Source organism: Oxyura jamaicensis, chromosome 3 (genome assembly GCF_011077185.1).
Source record: "Oxyura jamaicensis isolate SHBP4307 breed ruddy duck chromosome 3, BPBGC_Ojam_1.0, whole genome shotgun sequence".
Classification (NCBI taxonomy): Eukaryota; Metazoa; Chordata; class Aves; order Anseriformes; family Anatidae; genus Oxyura; species Oxyura jamaicensis.
This window is the reverse complement of record NC_048895.1, coordinates 38,236,453-38,259,377: the sequence shown is the minus strand read 5'-3', so window position 1 is coordinate 38,259,377 and position 22,925 is coordinate 38,236,453. Positions and strand designations below refer to the sequence as shown.

Sequence of the window (22,925 nt, the reverse complement as noted above, 5' to 3'; positions counted from 1 at the left end):
TGTCTTGATCTGATAATTGGGAGGAAAAAAAAGTACAGAAGACCAAAGCTATTTGTGTTATCTCTCAACTCATTGTTGGTCAGTGATACTATGAGAGAAGGAAAGAAAGGAAAAATAACTGTGGAAAGGTAGGAAGGTTCACCTACTAGTTGGTAAAGCCCAACCTTTTAATCTGGATTGGAGATTATTTTACTGAAAGTTGTATTTGTCTACTAACAGAGGTACAACTGTGTACAACAGACATAGTTTCTGCTCTGAATTCAAAAGACAACTGTGCAGGAAGTGGATGAACATCTAATGTTAGTGAACAAAATAAATGCTTATTCATTAATATGAGGCTATTTGTGACAGATGAACATGAGAGAATCTTGGTTTTGTTTTCTTATTTGCTCACGTAGACACAAATGATGAGCTGGGAAAAACATTGTCAAAGGTTAACTGAATTATTTCACTGGAGCAGGAAGGAAAGTCTCTCATGCTGCATTATTTGAAGGTTCTGTGCAGGAATTCTTTACTCTTATTAAACTACTACGTAGTCTCAACAGTCATAGAAATGCTCTAAATGGAAAGCATTCAGGAAAAAATGACTAAAAATCTGGAAACTAAGATTCGTGATTAGTTTATCATATAAAAGGTCAAGAGGTACTCTAATCAGTATTTATCTTTGTGTCAATAGGACATTAACAATATGAGTCCTTAAGTTTAATCACTTTAAACTCATAAAATCAAATTATTTATCAGGAATGGATATCTTCTCAGAATGCATTTTACAGTTTAAACAAATTAAGTTGTAAAATGATATGATTGGTTCAAGTTTTTTGGACTTTGTTAAACAAGAAGACAAACTAGATGACCAAAATTCTAATTTCTGTCTGTTTAGGTTATGAATAGAATACAAAGTCCTGAGTACAAGTAGATATATAGATCAGTTTTTAGGCAAGTCTGCATTTTATTAAAGGAATGATCCATAAAGTGATTATAGTCTATGTAGGTTAATTACAAAGTTAGAAAATTTACCTGTTCTGGTTTATTAATTGAGAATCATAACTCTTTAAATATCTTTTTTTTTTTTTTTTAACTTTATCAAATATTGTGCATTTTGACAGCTTAAAAACTTTCAAGATCAAGGGTCAAGTTTCCCTCCAATGTGTGTTTAGATCCTTCCAAGACACCACAAAGAAAAATGTTTGTTGGTTTGGCCTTTTTCTGTCTTGTGCATTAGCGCTTCCTTGAACCTTCACATCATAATCCTCAATCTTAGTCCTCTATTTCTTTCCAGCTTTATTTTACCATATTAATTACATTATGCCTGCTGTTAGATTGCAAGCTTAAATATTTTATTTGCTTATAATTACTTTATAAGTTCCTATTGTGAAATTAGTGGTAAAGGAAACAATGGAATAAACAAAATGACTTTTATAATACAAAAACTGAATTAAATTTGTGTACAACACATGTATTGCCATAAATGTTTCTATTGCTTTGATGCTGTTGGTTTCAGCTACTCGGTATAGAACATTGTAGGACACGCTGATTCTGGAGTCCTTGCCTGGCCACATCTGCCGGTGGCAGCTTGGGCAGGAAGACACAAAGGCCCTTGGAGATGAATGGGGTTTTGAATGGATCCGACAAATCCCAGAGCTGTGGGTGATAGCATTAAAAGCCAGTCCCAAGGAGTGATAGAGAAGAAGGGACTGGAGGGGACCTATCCTCTGACATTTTCTGAAGGTTTATTCCATTGATCATGGGGCAACAAAGCAAGTTGCTAAGTTGTTAGAAGTTAAGGAAAAATACAACCTCACTTATCTTTTGACATAAGTATGCGTGCAATGAATCCAGGTATGAAGGACAGAAATATTCACATCATCAAGAAAGGAACCAAATCTTAGTTTCCATGCAACACACTCTTTTGTAATTTACAATTAAAAAATAAATTTATAGAACTAAATACAATTTTTTGTAATGTCAAATACATTTTAAATAAGGAAAAATTATACTGAGCTTTTTAACAATATTTGAATCAGAAGAGACTAATTATTGCCACATTGGATAGTTTGGCTAATTAAAAATTTTTGTTGTTGTTAAGAACATATGAATGTAATTTAATAGAAAAGTTTTGTAAGAAATGTAAGAACTTTAACTGCATTGTTTGTCTGTTGTTTCATTTGAAACGGTTTATTTTTTTCTTGGAAGTCTGATTAACCTTGAAACATTGAACAAAAAGTTTCAGGAAAGTTCTGTTCTACCCAAAAAAAAAAGAAAATCAGTACTGTTATTTCTCATTTGTGTACTGTGTAGTCAGTCAATTGTAAGAGGGATGACTATGAAATTTTGAGTAGAAAAGCAATAAAATGCTTGCTGTTCACATCAGTACTATGCAAAAATAGGGAAGAAATGAAATATTTTTACAGAATACAGTAGAAATATTGTTCAGTGCCATATTTCTATGCACTGCTGAACCAAATAAATATTTTAACATTATAAACATTAAGAACAGCTTATTATATGACTTAAGACCTTAAAATGGGGAATGAACCTCTTCTTGCAGTAGTGCTTTATAATGCAGCTCTTTAGTCACACATTTTTTTCATTGAGTTGAAAGGTTATGAGGGAAAGGATCCACCACAATCCATTTAGTGATGTGTTTTTTAGGCTTAAATATATTTGCACATATGCTTTCAGAAGTATAAAAAAATAAATGCCTCTTATGTCTACAGCAGTTATAATCTAATCTAAATCCAAATTAATAGAAATGAAAATTTAGTAAAACTTGCAAAATGGATCCCTACTTTTTTTTTTGTCATTAATTGTATCCTTTTTTTTCCCCTTCTTATCATTCCTCACTTAAGGAAGAAATTAGAATTGTGTACTATATTTGGCCAAATAAAGATCTGTCTAGCTTAGTACCCGATCTCCTGTGTGGATAGCAAAGGAGGAGGATAAAACAGAGTGGCACTGACTGCATTTCATGTAATTTTATAGATCTCTATCTTTTTTTTTTTTTTTTTCAGTAGTTGTCTTTCTCTAAACAAATTGGAAATCTTGTTGGAAAGACCTTCACACGCATTGTCTATATTTCTGTTTTTCCCTGTCACCAGTCTACCATCCATAGCATCCATAGCTCTTTCTTCTCTCTGCAAAAAAGTTGACTAGCTCTGCAAGTTATTTTCAATATTTATGTGCACTTTATGCCTATGACACAGTATATCTTCTGTTTCAGTCTCTATCTTCCTATATTACTGATGTTGTTTGCCCTTTAACTGTTGCTAATCATTGAGCTTAAATTTTCACAGACCTATGAGAAAGTGTGTGTTTGTTTTTTTAATGGCTGCTAATTTTGTATCTATCACTGTTTTTACATTTGGGTTCTTTTTTTTTGCATGTACTTTACTTTGCTTGTATTGAAAGAAATCCTTCTGCACATGTTTGCACTTAGCTTTAAACTGGCTAACTTTTATTATCTGCAAACATTATCACCTCACATTCATTAAACAGTACAGGAACCAGCAAAGATTTTAGTACGACTCCACTGCTACAACTCTCTACTTTGAAAATTCATCATTCATTTATATATATATTTTTTTCTTAATCGGTTTCTATATTTAACCCCAGTAAACTTTCCTTTTTATCTCATGACAGCATTTTATTTATTTTTTTTTCCCTGAAGCCTTAGGTAAGAAGGAGCCTCTTGCAAATCCAGTATCAGTCTGATCACTGCTGTGCCTTGGTTAATTCCACTAGGAGAGTCTCATTTAGTTTGTTGCTCATGAGTATCCACTACAAAAAAAACATGCAATCTTTCTTTCTTGCAGAAAGAAAGTGTTGCAGAAAAAATGTGTTTGAGAAACACATTGTGTTTCTCTGTATGTTTGAAGAAGCTGTCCTTCCATATAAACATAGACACTTTCCAGTCACAGAACTCAGACTGACTGGTTTGGAATTTCTAGCATCATCTCTGGAATCCTCTTAAAATCTGCATTTGTACACTCTGAAATTCAATTTAAGATGTTGCCCAAAACACATAACTTGAGAAATGTAGATTTTGTATTAGAACGTCTTTGACCTTTTCTGTGGTAGTGAATCCTAACACAAATGCTTTTGTTTAATCTTTTTTGATTCTCCCTTTGTGCTCTTTTTACAGCCAGATTATCTGCATGCCCAACTGTTTCCTGTCAGGCTTCCTATATCTGATGTGTTTGAAAGCAATTTTATTACTAGCTTTATGCATTTGGCAAGCTGCTTTTTTGTTCTTGTCCAATTTACATTGAACTTATGACACGTTTTGCTTTTCTATTTTCTTTGGCTGATTTCCCCTCCTTGAAGAGAATCGTTTACTTACAGGTGCCCCCCATGCTCTTCTGTTTAATTGTGTATGTGGTTTGAGGAGTAGAGACGCTGGGATATGGAAAGATTAGGAAAAGATTGTGCTTTTGAATTTTTTATTTAATTTCTCTGAAACTAATGTGATGTCTGCAAGCTTCATTATAAACTGCAAGCTTTTTAGCCTTTTAACAGGCTTCCTCCTTGTAACATCTTAATTTTGGTGTGTTATTTAAAAAAAATATATATATATTTTCTCTGCCCTTTAAAGGGGTTGCGTGTAAGATCATTATGGTGTCTTCAACTGTTTTGTAGTCCATTCAGAAGTGAATCAAGTGTTGCTTCTACTCTTGGCATTTCTACCTACTTGCTTGGAGTAGTAATTGCAATATCCTAAATTCTGTACTCTGCACAAATCTCAAAAATGTATTTCAGATTAAACCTTCCACTACTATGTTTTGTTTTTTGCATATTATGGCTGTTAGTGTTTAGAAGTCATTATCAAAATGCCTGCTGAATGATTGTAATAGGGTACTAACTGTGTTTATATTTCAGCATAGGCTCCCTGGGTGAGGAGTGTGGCAGATCTGTTTCAGTTGATCGCATTATCTTTCTTTACTGACTCTCTCTTCCTCTAGTGTTTGCTGCCACTCTTCTGCAGCAGCTGATTATGGCACCATGTTCAACCTTGTATTATGCACCTGGCACCGACGATCTTCCTTCAGTCTCATGTGGAACATCCATTGCATCCATTGGTTAACAAAAACGTGCCGATCACAAACACCAGCAGGGTGGCCAGTGTACAGCACCGTACCACAGAGCCGCCCGGGACCTGGCTCTACCCTCCCTTACTTTGAATTTCCCTTATTTTGAATTTCCCTGCCACAGATGTCCGTTGCCACCCGTGCCGCCGCTGCCCACCTTCCCCCGGAGGCGCGCCTGGCGGCTCCGCGCTCCCAGCAGCAGGTGGCAATAGCGGCCCGCGGCGGGGCTCAGCCCGGCGCACCCCGGCTCCGAGAGCAAGGAGCAGAGGGGATGGTGCAGAGGTAGGGCAGCGGTTAGTTTGCTGGACCCGGCCGTGATGGACAGGGTAGGAAACAGGGCTGGATGTTAGAAAATCTCTTTCTACTGCAAAAATGGTGGAACGTTTAGAGTGAGAGCGTGCTTTTTCTCATCTAGAGCCATCATTACAGTGTTCCTGGATACACCTGGGTTTTCCTTACTTTCTTTCTCTTCTTTGTCATGTTCTGTCATGACCTCTGGATAATGAAAGATTGAGATTTATTTCTATTGTTCTGCTGTTCCATAGGAAACCTCCCCATGCAATATATCTTGCATTCTATTTCAGTGTTTTTTTTTATTATTATTATTATTTTTTTTTTTAGTGAAGCTGCAAATAGCTTTAGCTACTTAAACAGATAATATAGCTCAATGGTATTGAACTGAAGCAACATAGAATGCCTTTTCTAGTCTTACAGTCATCAGCAGACTGAATCTAGTAACAATACTGAAATAAATACAGGTGAAAGGTTTTTTTGCTGTCAGGGTGGTTGGGCACTGGAACAGGTTCCCCTGGGCAGTGGTCACGACACTGAACCTGTTAGAGTTTAAGAAGCATTTGGACAACACTGTCAGAAACATGGTCTCATTTTTGGGTTGCCCTTTGGTGACCCAGGCATTGGACTCGATGATCCTTGTGTGTCCCTTCCAACATGAGATACTCTGATTCAAAAAAATAATAATAATTCTATAACGTATATATTTTGATTTTCCATATATCTTTTGATTCTGTTGAAATCCTGGTCTGTAATTTTGTTGAGTTTATTAATACCAGGTCTTGAGAAATGCTCTGGAGCGTGGAAAAAGATGGAATTTAAGACATAAACACGCATCGTTCTTCCCTCAGTTATCACAGTATTGTGATTTGAATTAGTAAAGATGTGTCATCTCTCTTCTACCTAGCCAAAAATCTTGTTGCGTTATTTTCATAATCCCACCATACTTAGAACATTGACTAAATATCACAAGATCATTACATCATTTTGTTAGCATCTGTAGCTCTTTAATACTGTAACTTCAGAATATTTGGTCAAAGACTTAACGTGCGTTAGTACAATAAAGACCATGGTATTTATCCAAACTTCAGGCTGGGCAGACAAAGAATATACCAAGCTACATCTAAACTGGTCTCTGTTGTGCCAAAAAAAAAAAATTAATTTGATTTGGGGAAGAAATTAAAATCATATAACTTTATTTTAGTGAGATACTACTGTCTGACAGGTAGAAAGGAAAACTTGCTTTTCAGATGAAGCCTCTCAAATGTTTTCTGTTTATAATTCTAGAGCAAGAAAAATTGTACTTCAATTTGTGATCACAGCCATTGATTGTACTGCAATTATGGGGAAATGAGGACTTGCCTGATTTCTGAATGCATGTAAATTTCCATATAATGTTTTCTAACTAGCTCTACTACTACAGATACAGATAACATCATGCACATCTGGCCAGCTTGAACCATAAGCAAGGAAAGCTTGTTTCTGCATGTGAATAACTGCGTATCTTCATGGCTATATGAACTTCCACTATAATATATGTTGTAAGTCATCAAAGGTAGCAAAGTTCCATGCAGATAAAATGATTTATGCTCGTTGATGTTAGAGGAGAGTAATGGAGAACTTCAGAAGGACCTAGCAAACACACAGCTCAGCTATAAACTTGTGGAGTTTGAAAGAACATTCTGAGCATTTAGTCTGGCTACTAAATAAGACAAGTCATGTAGTATCGCCTGCTAATTTCTGGCTCAAGCCATTAGACTGTACAAATATGAACATTTTAACAATATAAATGATCTTGAGTTCCAGCTGAAATTCTGACCCTTTAACATTTTGCGTTCTTTGAAGTTGCTGATAATTTTGCTATTGACTTTGAGTGTAGGATTTCATATAAATATTTTAAGTGATGGAGAAGTCAGTGTATCTCACAAAACAATGCTCAAAAAGTTAATTTCACTCACTTAAAATATTCTTTACAAAATTAACTAGTCAGATTAATTTACAGACATCTTTTTCTTTTATTTTCTTTCTTTCTTTTTTTTTTTTTTTTTTGCAGGGGGGATCTGAAATTAGGGAGTGATCTAGTTTCAAACATCTTATCTCAGTGAGACCTCTAGTTTTGATTTCTAGTCACTCCTGTAGAGAGACAAATCTTAAATCAGCAATTGATCGTGATTATTGAGATCATATTCAAGACAATTCTTTGGGTGAGTTTGAGTCTGCTTAGGAAAGAGCAGCTTTCTCATTAACAAAACCATGTGGATAATATTTCATTAATATAATATTTCCATTCACTGATAATACCTTTATTATTTTATTATCTTTATTTTCAATGATATTGAAGATATAATTGGCTGCAGAGAACCGAGGGCAGATATCCATTAAAACTTAAATTACTCTCCTTTCTCATAATTCTTTTTGAACCATTAATTTTGCAGATGTATGTGTTAGTTTTTAACTGAATTAGAATTAGTGTGGACACTAAAATAATTTAAAGCAAGTATTCTAAATTGCTACCTGAACCTCTATTTATTGTGGGTAAAGTGAGAGCAGAAAAACTAAGATCCTGAGTGAGCTGTTTAATGTAGAGAAAACCTTTCTTGGACAAATCTATTTGTGGTATCCAGGTTACTTTATCCAACATGCAGAATACTCTAGGGTATACCCTTGCCTTTGTTATGAGGGATAAATTGTGGTTGCTTCATCTCAAACAAGTGTAGTATCAAAAAATCAAGAGGTTCAATGATGGATTGGAAAAAAGACTGGAATGTGTATAAGGAACATGAAAAGATTGGAGACTGTTCAGATGTACTCAGGGTCACAGAGCAAAGTAATACAGTTCAGAGATTCAGCATAAAAAAATAAGTTCCTTTTAGTGACTATGATGATAGAGTAATAAATAAATTATTATTTTTATAGTTTAAATAATTTTAACATAAATTTATTCTTGACTTTGCACTACTGTAAACCTAGGTAACATCTTTGCTATTAGACCTATTGGATGATTATAACTAAATCTCTTCCTCTGCCTCCTGCATTTTGTTTGTTTGATCATTTAAAATGAGTTCTCTGAAACATGAAATAATAAGTTCATCTTTTTTGGTTATGGACTGGACTTCTCAGTGAGCCATGGCTTTGTTTACTTTGAGCTACTTAGATGCAAATAGATAAGGTGAAATTAACCCAAAAGCCAGAAAATTCAAATTACTTAAAAATAAAATGAAAACATAGTTAAAGATCTAAATTAGCATGTATCCTGAAGTGTTTGAATTTTCTGTGTTCCAAACAAGACTTAGTAACTTCTTCCAACTGTATTTATTAAGAGATGCTACCTTGTTCTGCATACATGCTTTGTCAATCACATTTACCAACATTAGTATGTTGGTAAATAGTTTGTGGAACTCAGTGATGTTATGTCATTGAAATAGGGATCAACAAGTAGTAGGATATATGGGTTTCTAAAAGAAAGTCAAGTACTAACACCCATGAAACCCAAGTTTTATTTCATTTGAATCATGAATACAAAGCTGTATTATCTGTCTGAAGACAGATTAATACATGTCAAACCTATTGCATATCACCTGCAGCTGATCTGTTTTTGCAGTTTGTTTTTATAATGTATGCACTGTAAATATATACTGTCACATAAGCATCCTAAAGATATATTCCTCAGATATTCAGTTCTAGTAGTCTCCCCACCAAAATATATATAGTTGATAGGTGTGACAAGTCTCCATTTGAGAACCTTGAAATGGAACATGATATACTACCTTAACCAGAAATTGCAAAAGCATAGTACAAGCTGATACTGAAGTAAGCACCAATTAGCATTGCATTTTTTTATAGCTTTAATTTTATTTACTGCAACAGAATTTCTTACATGTAAAGTATATCCATATGTCAATGATTGTTTTAAAAGAGTTTCATGAACAAGAGGGACAAGAAGTCTATCTAGAAAACAATAAAACCCTATTATATGCATATAACATAATTTTTTTTAAATGTATTAAATTGGTCTTGTATCATTTGCATTTGTGTACTGTAGCAAACCTTAAGTAGCATTTTTAGAGTTATCATGGTAATCCTTTCCAGTTTGGAAAAATCTTGACTCCCGCCAGTCAATCTTGCACTTCAAATTCACTCCCTGAAGACTAGCCCAGGTTCTTTGAGACTGTTTGCTCTTCTATGCATTATAGTTTAAAATAAGCATAATCTGGTAAAATGCCAGTCTTTTTCAACTTTCCTATATCCCACACCCATGTTTTTTTCACCTGCCTAATTTAAACAAAACTTATCTAAACAATTAAGATAAGCATTGAAGTGTACTCTCAATAGTCAAATCAGCAAACCTCTCAAAACCAGAACTGAAATACAATCTCTCTAAATTAAACAGTCTACAATGGCAATCATGTTTGTATTTAAACATTTTATTCTGAAAGGATTACAGCATTGGTCTCCATTTTTTTTCCTGCCTAGACAAGAAGGCGACATACAGAGTCAAACAAAATATATTTGTTCTCTAAGAACTGAGCTTGCATACTTCTTATAAACAAACTGTATAGGTGTATGAAGTCAGACTTCACATAATCAGTAACTCTGTCCTTAACGTTATAGGCAATTGTTTGAAAGGTATGTAGCTGTTTATATTAACTATGTATGGTTATATATTTTGTTGTATGCCTCTCTGTGTTTATATGTATGTTAAAAAAAAGCCTCTATTGTTAAAATTATTATTGCTATGTATTTGTACCAACACTATAGAATAGAAAAAGCTAATTTCTAAAAAATTGTCTAGTATTTATTATAGAAAAAGCAATGCAAAAAGTGATACCAAAGATTACTTCTTAATCAAGTCTCCTACTTCTCTTACACCAAATTTTGAAAATATAGTTTCTTTGTTAATTGATTCTAATTTTATTGCTTCCCAGAAACTTAAGTAAATTCATTGTTTTTGACGTTATATAAAAATGTTAAATTCTTTAAAACAAAACCAACCTGAAGCAAGAGCTGAGCTTAATCCATGTCTTCTACTTGAAAATTTAGTATGCTGTTCTGGCTTCTTACACAAGCATTAGATCAAGGTGAATTACTACCACAGAACAACTGGGTGCTGTTTCTTGCCTCTGATCCATGCCATGTATACGTCTTGAAGATCCAACCTATGTTGTGCTATGCATGCTTACCTTTTCATACTGAGAAGGCTGAGAGTATTTGCTAGTAGATAAACATATCACAAAGATACCTAGGGCAAGCAGGTAGATAATAATATAAAACCGTTTTAATTTATGCTATTTCTGTCCAGTGTAGCTGACCATCCATTATCAACATTATTCATTACCCTACCCATTATCAACATTTTTTTCTCTAAATTGTGCAAGTTCAGGTGCTCTTGTTTAAAAAATCTTTAATTTAATTTCTGAGGATCTTTAAAATATATGTGTATATATAGCCATAATCCTTGTGTGTTTTGCTGGAGCTCCCATTAGCCCAGGGGCATTTTGTTTTACACTGCATTTCCATATTCCAGTTTTATTTCAAAGAGACTCATTTGAGAGTTAAATTTCTGCATTAGGACTTCTGTATTTCCCTTAACTGAGATAAAGAAGAATCCCAAGAGAGCAGTAGTAGTTGTCAAGTTTGTGGAACTATCACAGATGAAAATGTGACTTCATGCAGTAGGCCTGTGTTAGATGAACGTTGCAAATAAGCTCATATGGGGAAAAAAAAAGAGAAGATAGCAATCCTTGAAGCTGTGGTTTTATTATGTAACCAAGTCAATGACTTGAATGCAAATTTTGCATTTTAGTTGATTTTAAATAATAACATTTAGTTGATTTTTTTCGAGTACCTCGATATTGCATCATACCATCATAATCTTTATGGGAGAAAAGGAATTCAAAGCACTTCTAACGCTCTCTTGGCTCTTTATTTATTTATTTATTTGATGAGAACATTGAGGAAGACACATTTAGTGTTTTTGTTTTGCTGCTGCTTCTGAATTGAGCAGTTCACCTGTCAGTCATTCTGAGGAACATGATGGAATTGTCCATGTTGAGGCTTCTGTCTGTGTTTTGCTAGTATCTGCATACATGGTGTTTTTACATACTCTTTCAAATACGTGTCAGTGAAGGTTTCTATTCCATATTCAATAAGTAAACAAACCATTTATTATTGGTTTTAGTTGTTTGCTTTTTTTTTTTTGTTGTTGTTCAGAAACACTTCACATTTTAGAGCAGGCTATATATGTTTTCGCACAACTTTTTTCTCTTGTGTCAGAATTTTCTATTGCTTAAGGTTTTGTCAATGTGTTATTTTTCTACTGATGTTGGTTTTGACCATTTAAGTTTACTACCTATAGATTATTCCTGGAGCAACCTTTTTAAATCAAATCCAAAATTGTTCAAAATCATTCCTGGGTTGTAGATGGTTTTATTATTAATGAGCAGAATTATCTGAGATGGAAGCTAGGGAAAGGTACCTTGGATGTTGTAACCTCTCTGTTCTGTAGTCTTGCACCTTAGACTCACACAATGTTGGAACAACTTTGAACCCCCTAAACTAGTGCCCCACGCTCTATGGTGATTCTCTGCTGTACAAATAGGAGGTGCATCATTCAGTGAAGAATACTCAGTCTGTCTCTGTAACGTGCTGAAGTGACTCTTGCTGCTGTTTGACAAAGGAGATTTGAAGTCTTGGAAAGACTCTTGGTGTTCTTCTGGAGAATGGGAGCAGATGTGAATGCAAAAGACAAAGATGTGCAGGAGGGAAAAAGGAGTGTCATCTTGGAGTGATACTGATGTTTTTTGGAGAGTCATGGAAAAGGTAATTGCAGTGGAAAACAGCATGAAAAATGTTGGTGGATTGTTTGTTTTTCTCCCAGAAGCAAGGATCTGAGTACAGCAGGACTGGTTCAGAATTCCTTGTGCAAAATTGAGGTGTCTTTGCTTTAGCTACAGCTTCTCCATGAGGAGATAAACTGTCATCTGTCAAGTGGAAATTGGAATTGCCCAGTCAGCTTTGGTTGGACAGCAGTGTTTCTGGGAGGCCTCACAAAGAGGGCAGTCACTTCTGGATAGACTCCTAAGACAGAAAATCTTCGGAGGTTTACTAGGGAAGGCCAGAAAACTAGACAGTAATTTGAGTAATTTAATAAGTGTACTCTGAGAACGGAAGACAAAGGACCAACGTTTGGATGAAGGACCAACTATAAGCAAGATGGTGCCTGATGAGAATTTGACATAAAATTTAGATCCAAAATACTGTATTAAGTCTTTTTCTTATTCCTGAAATTCTACTTAGTGACATATTTTGAATTTTGACCATTTTTATAAGGAAGAACCCAGACTTGCAAATAGAAAAGAATTCCAAGTGCTGGCTAGCTATAGGAAGCAGTCTTTTCTCTTACAGTTTATGTAAATGGTACTATTGTTGTAGATTTTTCTGTGTCTATATTGGCTGTCATGTTTGTTTCAGTGGTAGCTGGTAGTTCAAATGCTTGTAGATGTACAAACGATGTTAATGATCTGTTTTACAAAACAAAGAAAAACAGAGCTACTTCCACTTAGTCTTTTGGAGAATACAGTTTGCCTTCTACAACTCCTTGTCTTCTCATGTATTTATTCTACAGGATTATAGTTGCGTGCAAAAGCTTTGATCTCATTGGTGGCTTGGTTATGTACTATGTTCTGCTGAAGGCATGTTAGTGGTGATTATTTATTGTGTTGTTTTTTTTAAACGTCTGTGTTCCAAATTTTTCTCTGTGCATATGGGAGAAGGGCTCTCTGTTCTCTGAGTTCAGCATGCATCTGAATGTAGTCATGTTCTTTACAGTAATCTATTTTTTTTAGCCATAATATTATTTTCCTGCCAGGTGAACTTTCCTCCATGATGCCCAGCCAGCTTTGCAATATTTGCAATATTACTAGAAATACTAAATCTATCCTTCTGCATAAATTTTATTAAACTTCCAATTTGAAGCTATTATCTAAGTTTTGTTATTGTATATATGCATATTTTTTGTCATTCAATTTATGTGTAGAAGTAATGAATACAATTAAAACTCTTCCATTCTGTTAAATTTTCTATATTCTTTTACAGTTGCATAAAAAAGATATAATTTCTGTCCCAAAGACACCAGTTTAAATTTGTGTAGATTGTGACAAAAGGAATGAAAATATCAGGAAAGTTCAAGACAGAAAAAAGCTACCTCTAACCATGTAGAAATCCTTTATTTTTTCTACAAATCTTCTGAAATGTTTTCTTTTTACTCCTCTGCCCTTTGTAGAGTCAAGCAACCTTTTGTGACTGCTCTTCAACCTTTTTTTTATTTTATTTTATTTTTACTGGGTAGATTTGCTATAAACATCTGTTGACCAGTGTTTGCTTTAATAAATAAAAAAAATTGGTTTGTAGTTCTTCTCATTTTTATCTGTGCATATTTGTGTATTTGGATATATTTGGTTCAAATGTCATTTAATAGTGTCTCTGTACAACTACACAATTATATATAATTATTTATGTATAATACTGTATAGTATTATATACATTGAGTAATTTTTCTGAATTAATGCTTGAAACTAGTGCTGGTATTATTGACAGTGGTGACAATACAAACAAGAAAACAGAAATTAGCAGAACTATTAAATCTTGAATGTAAAAATGAAATGCCTGAATTTGATTTGACTAAAAGAAGGTTGTTTCTATGGGAGTAAAAGGCAATAAATATTCTCCACTGCTGCATTATGAAAGTAGCCAAAAGACTGGATGCTGTGCTGGCTATTAAAGATTATTTCATAGTAGTTAAGACCAGGGAATGGCAATGTCAAATGCAAAATAAACAAAAAAATCACTTTTCTACAAAACTGATATGGGTGAAAATATCCATTGACTGCAAGACTCTTAAACCCTTCTCCAGATGTTTACATCCAAGTGTACTGTAAGTGTAACGCAGTTCAGTAGATCTTGAGGGGAAATTAATGTTTGTCTATATTTTTATTCTTTATTTAGTCAACATATGGAATCTTTTGGGTATATATTTAGGTCTGTTTGTGTAATCATGCTCATTGTGTGGAGGGGACAATGGATATATTTAGCTAGTTAGCTTGGCTGCAGTAGAAAACATTATTGTTTTATCAAATTGTCTGGATAATGGAATTAAACGTACAACAATTGTGATTTACTTTCATGAACAATCATGTTCTACTTTACAGTGCTACAGTATCACCAAGAAACAGAACTTCATCTCTTGATTTCCAAAGAGGGGGAAAAAAAGTGGTGAATGTTGAAAAATCCTAATGGGATATTTGGGTGCAATTTAGGAACATATAGATCTTTATATATAAACATTTTTGTCCTTTTTTTTTTTTTCCCATGGGGGGGACGGGGGAGGAGGTTTGAAACAGATATATTAGGATCTAATTTCTCCAAGTTCTTGTCTCAGACTGATTTGTTTTAAGCAGCTTCCTGAAGTATGTACACTCTTCTGCATACCTGTTTTGTTGAAAGTACACAGACCTGGCACCATTGTGTTTGCCAGGCATTCTCTTATCTCGTGCAAGCATTCAAACAAAAGTGTTCTATTGCTCCCCTAAGTAATCCATGGGTGATCTTAACATTTAGCAAAAGTCAGAACAGGAACTTATGTCATATTTCTTAGTGCAGGAGCAGACAGTCTCTGAAAGGAAGGGCAGTGGGGGTAGTAGAGCAGGCAGAAGACAGCCAGTAAGTCAAAATAAATAGCTGAAGGGGTTGCAAGTGTGTTCACATATAAAAACATTGCATAAGCTTAAGAATGCAAAATGAGTTTCACAATATATCCTGTTTTTAATAGAGCTGTTTGTATACATGCTTTGACACGTGTTTCCTCAAAGTAGAGGTCTCTAACCAATCTAGACCCAGTTTTTATTTACATGTGCGTTTTTGGTTTCCTGTTCTCAAGGCAAGTTTGACTTATTTTAAAGCACATAGATATGCCTAATGAGCAAAAGGGAATATCAAAAACTACATACAGTACCTTGTTGAGAGGGCATCTTTAAGTCAGTTAAATAATTAAGAGCAGATTTTGCATGCACCCCCTACCCCAAAACAAAATAAATAATGTGTTGCTTCCTGGACTGTTAACTGTTACATTGCTGTTATCTTTCAGATTGTCTTATTTTATGGTAAGGGAAAGATGGGGGAAAAATGGGGAAAACATAGTGTTGTTTTTGTTATTTCTAAAAATTAAAGACTTTAATAATTGTTTTTATTATTATTATGTCACTTCTAAAACTTAGCTTCATGCCTTCCTTATAGATACAGTGTACCCTGCTTTTGAGATCAATGCTACCTTGTTTATAATTTTCTTATACTGTAACTAAAGCGATGTCTCAGGCCTGGAAAGGGGAAACGTGATGAGTCCCAGACTCAGAGTGGTATATCTAAATGGTTTAAAACAATTGGAAACCAATGAACTTGAATTATATTGTCTGTAGTCTTTAGGTGTATACACAGAATTTCTCTGTGACAGTTAAAGACATGGATTTATAGGACATAATACCCTTGTGCTTTCACTGATGAACATTGCAATTCTAGATGAATCTCACCTAGGGGATTATTGTACTTCCTGTATAAGTACATACGCATACATACCACACATCTCATCACAGTGGAGGTAAAATTAATGAAGGTCAAAATGGAGAAAAGATTGATATAATGTGATTTAAAATATATATATTGTTACCATCACATACATTCTAATGCAACATTCTAAATTTCAACTTTCAAAGTCTGGATGAGGAGAGTTAGATTTATCTGTCTTGTCAGTGAATTGTCAGTGTGCTTATAAAAATATGCAAAAGGAAAACAAATTATTATGTTTAGAATAATTCTTGCTTTGTGCTAGATAAGAATAATTATTCACTAGTTTGCACAAAGACTACCTATGTCTCAGTAAATGTTTCTAATATTAGTGGGGAGGCAGGTTTGTGCTCCTAAAAGTGTGTCCCTAGGTTTTATTTCCTTTGGTGAAGGATAGTTAGATGGAAATCACTCTCTGTTCTTATTGAACCTGCTTTTTGACACTGAAAAAATACAGTATGTGTGTGGCGCCAGAATTGGTTGGGAACAGGAAAGGCATATTTTGTATCTGTACTAAACCTGTCGGCTTAGTGCATAGAAGACTTGACCCTTGTCAGGTGTCTTGAAGTTAACTGGCTGACTTATGGATTAATCAGTTTAAGACTGAAGCCAACCAGTGACAGGAATGAGCTCTCTCTCTCTGTGTGTGTGTGGCTGTGGTGCAGATTTACAAATTTTTATAATGCTTTCAGTCAGACCGTGAAAGTCTGATGTAAAGCTTATCTCTGATCTCTGGCTATGGCCATACTCGTGGGATCGTGTGTGTATGTGTGTGGAGGAAGGGAAATGAATTCTTTAACGCTTGACACCTGGCTCTACCAGGTTTCTAGCCCATAGTCTTAGGAATGGCACTATTCAAGGTGTTAATAAAGTTAAAACCCTTAAGCTGTACGACCACTAGGTCATAAAAGCTATTGCTGAGTATTGTGCTCAGGCTTTCTTTCACAGCTGGATTATCATCTTGACAACTAATTTTTTTTGTCTTTTTTATAGCTGTTGTGAACTTGGACAACTCTGTGGTTGACCTAGAGACCCTTCAAGCCCTGTATGAGAATGTGAGTAATCAGAGTAAGTCCATAAAATAAAGGAATACTGCAGGTTCATAAGAAAATATTTTTGGCTTGCATCAGTAACTGTAAGAAAGCTATAGGACATGTCTTTCAAGTGACTATTTTGTCCAAAGCAATTAAAAAAAATGATAAGCAGTTGAAATGTATTAATAGTCTTCATGTGTTTTATACAGAGATACAGAGCATATGTATTACTTATAGTAACGTGATCAATTTCTAAATGAGAAATTAGTTGTACTCCCCCCCCCCCCCCTTTTTTTTTTTTTTTACCCTTTTAATGTATTTTGGGGTAAGGCAGTCTTTAGATAATAGGCATCACACCTTGTACTCCAGGACTTACCCTAGTAACTTCACTAACATAACAATTTTTTTCAATAAAAAACATTCATTTTTAATAAGAACAACTATCCATGTGTGGAACTGTAGTTTCAATTGTTATTTCAGGGTTTCCTCCAATATAATTTCAGTTCTTTGGAAGCAAAAGGCTTACTCTAAGTTAATGCAATGAAAAGTAGGAGGCTTCATAAATGACTGGTGCTTATCATCAGAGTATGTTTTGCCTATTAGGTATGCAAAATCAGAGATTCAGAATGTAGTTAGGTATGTTCAAAGTCTGGCTTTAGAAAGTTAAGTGCAAAGCTCAACAAAATGGATTTCAGAAGTACGTTTCTGTCTTCAGCTGAGGCCAGTGAGCATTATTGCCTTCTTGGAGCACATTGCCTGGAGACAGAGAGGCCTGGATAGGTATTTCCAGAAAGAGCAAAGAGGCTTTCTATTTATCTTCCAAAATACAAAGCTGTACACAACAGAATGACATTAAAAGACAATTTATTATATTGCACTGGACTTTTTATTTCCATCACGTTATAATTTCAATAATAAATTCCTTAATTTGCACCTTTCTGATTTGGGGGACTGTTTTTATGGCCTACTTTGGAATGATTTATTAATTTCTGGAATTTATCATTAATGAAACACTTTAAGGCATGAAAAGAGAGTTAATAAGCTCTAGTCCTATCTGAGTGGGGGTTTGGGGGGAAGGAAGCTTGCGGTTATTTAACAAGAACTCAGAAGCTCTACTGCTCTCATTTCATCCTTGAAGAATTAGCTCCCTCAGCACTCCTGAAGAAGATAATGACCAAATAGAAATCTATCCTAACTATGCCTCCCCCTCACCCCCCAATCTTTATACTTTAAACACTTCTCATCCTTATTCCATAGCATTTCTGAACAGTTCTGTGTTATGTTATTTCTGGACAAGCCTGTATTATTCTTTTTTTTATTATTTTTCCCACCAATATTAAAAGGGGACCTACAGGAAAGATGGAGAGGGACTCTTTGTCAGGGACTGTAGTGAAAGGACAAGGGGGAATGGTTTTAAACTGAAAGGGGAGATTTATATTAGATGTTAGGAAGAATTTTTTTCCTCAGGGTGATGAGGCATTGGAACAGGTTGCCCAGAAAAGCTGTGGGTGCCCCATCCGTGGAAACGTGGAAGGCCAGGTTGGATTGGGCTTTGGGCAACCTGCTCTGGTGGGAGATGAGGTTGGAACTGATCTTTAAAGTCTCTTCCAAACCAAACTATTCTATGATTCTATTGATTTTGCATTATTTTTAATATACCTCTTTGCACAGCTATATCCCATTCCACACATTCTTTGGCATGTTAAAAAAATAAGTAATTTGATATATTACATATGCATGATAGTGAGAGATTGAGTTGTTGGAAGTATGGAATAGATACTGCCCTTATGATCAATTTTTTTTTGCAGACTTCACTCTTTTGTGTTGCATTAGACTTTTTTAGTTTAAAAAGTAGTCCTCTTCTGTTGTTGAATAGCATTTGTGCTAGTAGGCTATTTTTCAATCACTTTCTTAATCTCATCTGTAACATACTTCTAAATTTTATTATAATGGATTACCTCTAAATTTGCAGTTTGCTGAAATGCCTAATGCTATTATGCTCCTTTTGTAATAACTTTTGCTAATTATAGAGAATGTCTGGGAAAATTTGGCCTAATTGAGGAAAATATATGTTAGTTTGGGGGAGACTCAGAAAGTTTGTTTATAATATGGACTTCTGCTGTGAATAAAAGATGTATCAGCCGAACTTTATCACTGTATTTGACTGGGTACTAAAAAGCAGGAAAAAAAAATACATAGTTCAATTCATTTGGAGAGACCTTCATCAGAGGAGCTGAATATTGTTGCTGGATCCTCTGGTAAAACTGACTGGAAAGAAGCCTGTTATTTTGTCGTTTATCTTTGATTACAGATTGGGAATACAAACATATTAATCAGATCTTGGTAGCATCACTAATTATAAAAATACTGTTCAATTAAAAAAGAAGTGAGCAATAGATGATTCAAGAGGGACTAACGTGTTTGACTCCTCCCTTAATTCTCAGCCTCATTCTGTGTTGTGGGTGGGGATAAGGTGCCTAACTCTGGTATATTGTAGCCATTATCCAAATTTTTAGTTGTTAGGGTTTATGTATTGAGTTGGATTTTTTTTTTTTGTTTTTTTTTTTTTTTTCTGGATATTTAAATACCTTTATACTAGTTCTAAGCCTTTCCATTTGATCTTTATGGAACATATGGCAGCATTTGTTTTACAGTCTTCTATCAGAATGTGTTTTTTCCCCCCCTGATTGCATATGTCTGGCATGGTGCTTTCCCTTCTTAAATGTGAATGAAATTTGGGCAGTCTCCAAACCTAAACACACCCTAATTTCAAAAACCACAGTCCCGAGGGCTCAATTCCTGTTTACTGAGGAATTAAAGTCTTGTTAAACCACAAAGTTAGTGTATATATCTTAGTGACTTTTTATAAATGAAGAAACTCACACCCCACCAATGACCCAAGCTCTCAATAATTAATTTAATAGTATTAACTGGTACTGGAGTTAGTGAGAAAGATTTTGTTACTGCAGTCCTTGCTTGTACAGCAAGGACTTGTGTTATTGTTCCCACGTATGGTTGTGTAGCTTTCTTTATAAAGTGGTTCAAATATGTGTTGACAATTAACTATGTATTAAGACATTATTAATAGGAAAGCCTTAGTAGATAAAGCTACATGTGGAACAGTTGCTTTAATGTTCTTTCACAGATATCATTTACCGGAATGGCTTTGTGGGCTCAGCTTTTCTCTGCATTTTATTTTACTTTTATATTTTTTATTTATATCTTATAAACTTGCATGTAATGCACTTTAAATTGGTGGTTTCTCTATTTTATATACAAAGAACTCCAGTTTGGAGTCAATCAACAGTCACTTAATAATTTACCTTTAATGAGCTGCATTCCATTTTACTGTTTTATCATTACAATATTTTTTTCTATTTCCATCTATTTTACAAACATTGGGGATATATTTATCACATGACATTATAAAAATATTTTCTGCAGATCATAAAATTTTTATTTTTTTCAACTTGCTATGAGGGGGGAAAAAGAGAAATTTTTACATGCCTACAAAACTCCTTAAGATTTTTTTTTTCCAGGTGCCCTGTCTATTTAGAGACGGAGAAAGCAGATAAAACAGAATACAGTTATCAATTCACTATATGTGTTTAACTATAGTGGTTATAATGACAAATAAAATTATTTTCAGACAAGTGAATATTCAGCTTGAAAACAAGTAGCTTCTTAGCAGACATTTTGTCTGAAATGCCACTTCTTGAAATCAGGTTAGGCTGAAGGTCTGCTGTATTTTCACTGTATTGTGAAAATAAGTTCATAAAAATTGCTTGAAAACTGTATCAAAGGATTATTTCTGCTTTCTGCATTTGTTCTTTCCAAATTGCCTTACATCACAAATTCAAATCTCTATAATTTCTTACTTTGAATCCTCTTACATTCTATTATGTCCATATATAAAAGACAGCTCAGTGCTTTCAAGAACCTCTAAATGCCTTTTGTAAGAAGAAAAGTATCAAGAAGTTTGCAGTGTTTGCCTCCACTCTACCACTAAAATTCAAACCTTCTCCCCAATTATTTCTTGTGATTTTTTAACTGACAATTAAAATGCTACATCTTAACATTTTTCAGCAAGATAATACCAAACTTCTTGATACAAGATGCAGCTTTGAAAGAATATGATAGTTGTTATTAATGAGGATATCTTTGTATATCTCTGTTTCATTTACTTTTGACTATGTTCTTTACACAAGTCACTTTTGAAATGTTATGTTCTTTGAAAACCAGGCTGACCAAAATACCACCCAAAAATAAAAACAAACAAAAATAAAACGTGAATAATAATAAATGCTTTCATACTGATCTAAGGTCAGAGCTAAGGTTCTGTTGCAAGGAGAAAAGTACAGGAAATAGAAGATTTATGTTGTAAAGTATGTCCCTTACCACATTTTTGATCCTAAGTAAGATTCATAAGATTATACACTGGCAAAAGTGGGAAAAGAGTTAAAACTGAAGCAGCATGTCTTTGTGGTCTTTCTATCAGATTTATGCTGTCTGATTTTAGATATAATTAACATAAAATTCTGGTATATTACACTGTTGTGTTCTATTTATAATATATATGTGTGTATATATATATATATATATAAAAACCTGAATGAAATAAAAAGCATTGACATTCAAAGAGGCATTAATGTAATCAGATTAATGAATATTATGAGATGTATTGAACAGTCTTTTTTGATATAAATGCTGGAGGGTAATACAAAAGCTTTTTCTTTATTATCCATCTGCAAATTTGAGAACAGATAAACATTAGCCATACAAAAATAAGCTAATCAGTAACAATTCTGAGAAATAATTGTCAACGGTAATTGTGGAGAAGACTTGTCATCTTTATTCCTTTTTGACATAATTTAAAGTTAGGAGGGAAATTCATTTACTTTTTGCGGATTTTTTTTTTTTTTGAAGCGTAAATTGAATAAGTGAGGTTTTTTAAAGTTTAAGTTGAATAAATAAAATTGATCTCCCTAAAAAGTCATGTCATTCACATACCTAGACTATTGTGGGACTGATAACATGACTATTAGAACAATGCTGCCTTTCCTGGCATCATTAGGATTTCTAAATTCTGTAGTTTTTATTGATTGTCAAACAGACTCTTTACTGATTGGAAATGAAATGGAGGATTTTTGTTTTTTTTTCTTTTAAGTCTCCATTGGCTATGAATGTCTAGGTGAAATTAAGAACTCTCTTCTTTACACCGGCTCCCTAACACAGAATATAAAGCAAGCCTTTCTTCTCAACAGCACCAGCAATTCTCATAAATGGAAACTTCTGAAGTTACTTGAAAACTAGGTTAAACTAGGTTACAAATGTTGAAAAATGCCTTAAAAAAAAAAAAAAAAAAAGTTCTCTCTGTTAGATAGAGAGAATATATGTAATATATATTCATATTATAAGCTAATTATGGGTCAGTTTAATTACTGGGAGAATGCCAGAGTGAGTAGATTAGCTACTTGCACTTATCTACAATCAAACAAATGAGATGAGTAACAACCATTATGGCTTTGTCAAGAAAATATAATGACAACCCAATCTCATCTCCAACTGCAGTAGTATAGTATAGTATTGCAGGCATTGGCATTGAAGGGTCTTGTGATCAATGCAATACTTTAGGAGAATCTATTGTTTTAGTTTAAGTGGCTATTGTAAAAAATGGAGTAAAGCATTGTATCTTACATTTGATTTCAAACCCATACGTGTATATGCGTTTATATGTCTATTTTTGAATAAAATATAGGAATTTTGTTATAAAAAACTTTGTTTAAATAGTTTTGGAAGTTTACAGGAACTATAAGTTAGCAATAGTATTTAAATTAATATATATTAAAGTATCTTAAGTGATTTATTGAAAGTTACTTAAATGAATGCATAAAAGTGAAGT

General features: G+C 34.0%; 1 protein-coding gene across 6 annotated transcripts in view; it reads left to right on the top strand.

Moving 5' to 3' along the window:
- The window catches only part of FMN2 (formin 2), a 159,382-nt gene that overhangs the window by 72,817 nt on the left and 63,640 nt on the right, over positions 1-22,925 (top strand). For all 6 annotated transcript variants that reach the window (XM_035322377.1, XM_035322374.1, XM_035322376.1 and 3 more), the window contains one exon: positions 16,983-17,044. In XM_035322377.1, coding sequence (XP_035178268.1) covers positions 16,983-17,044 — 62 coding nt within the window. The remainder of the gene's footprint in view (positions 1-16,982; positions 17,045-22,925) is intronic.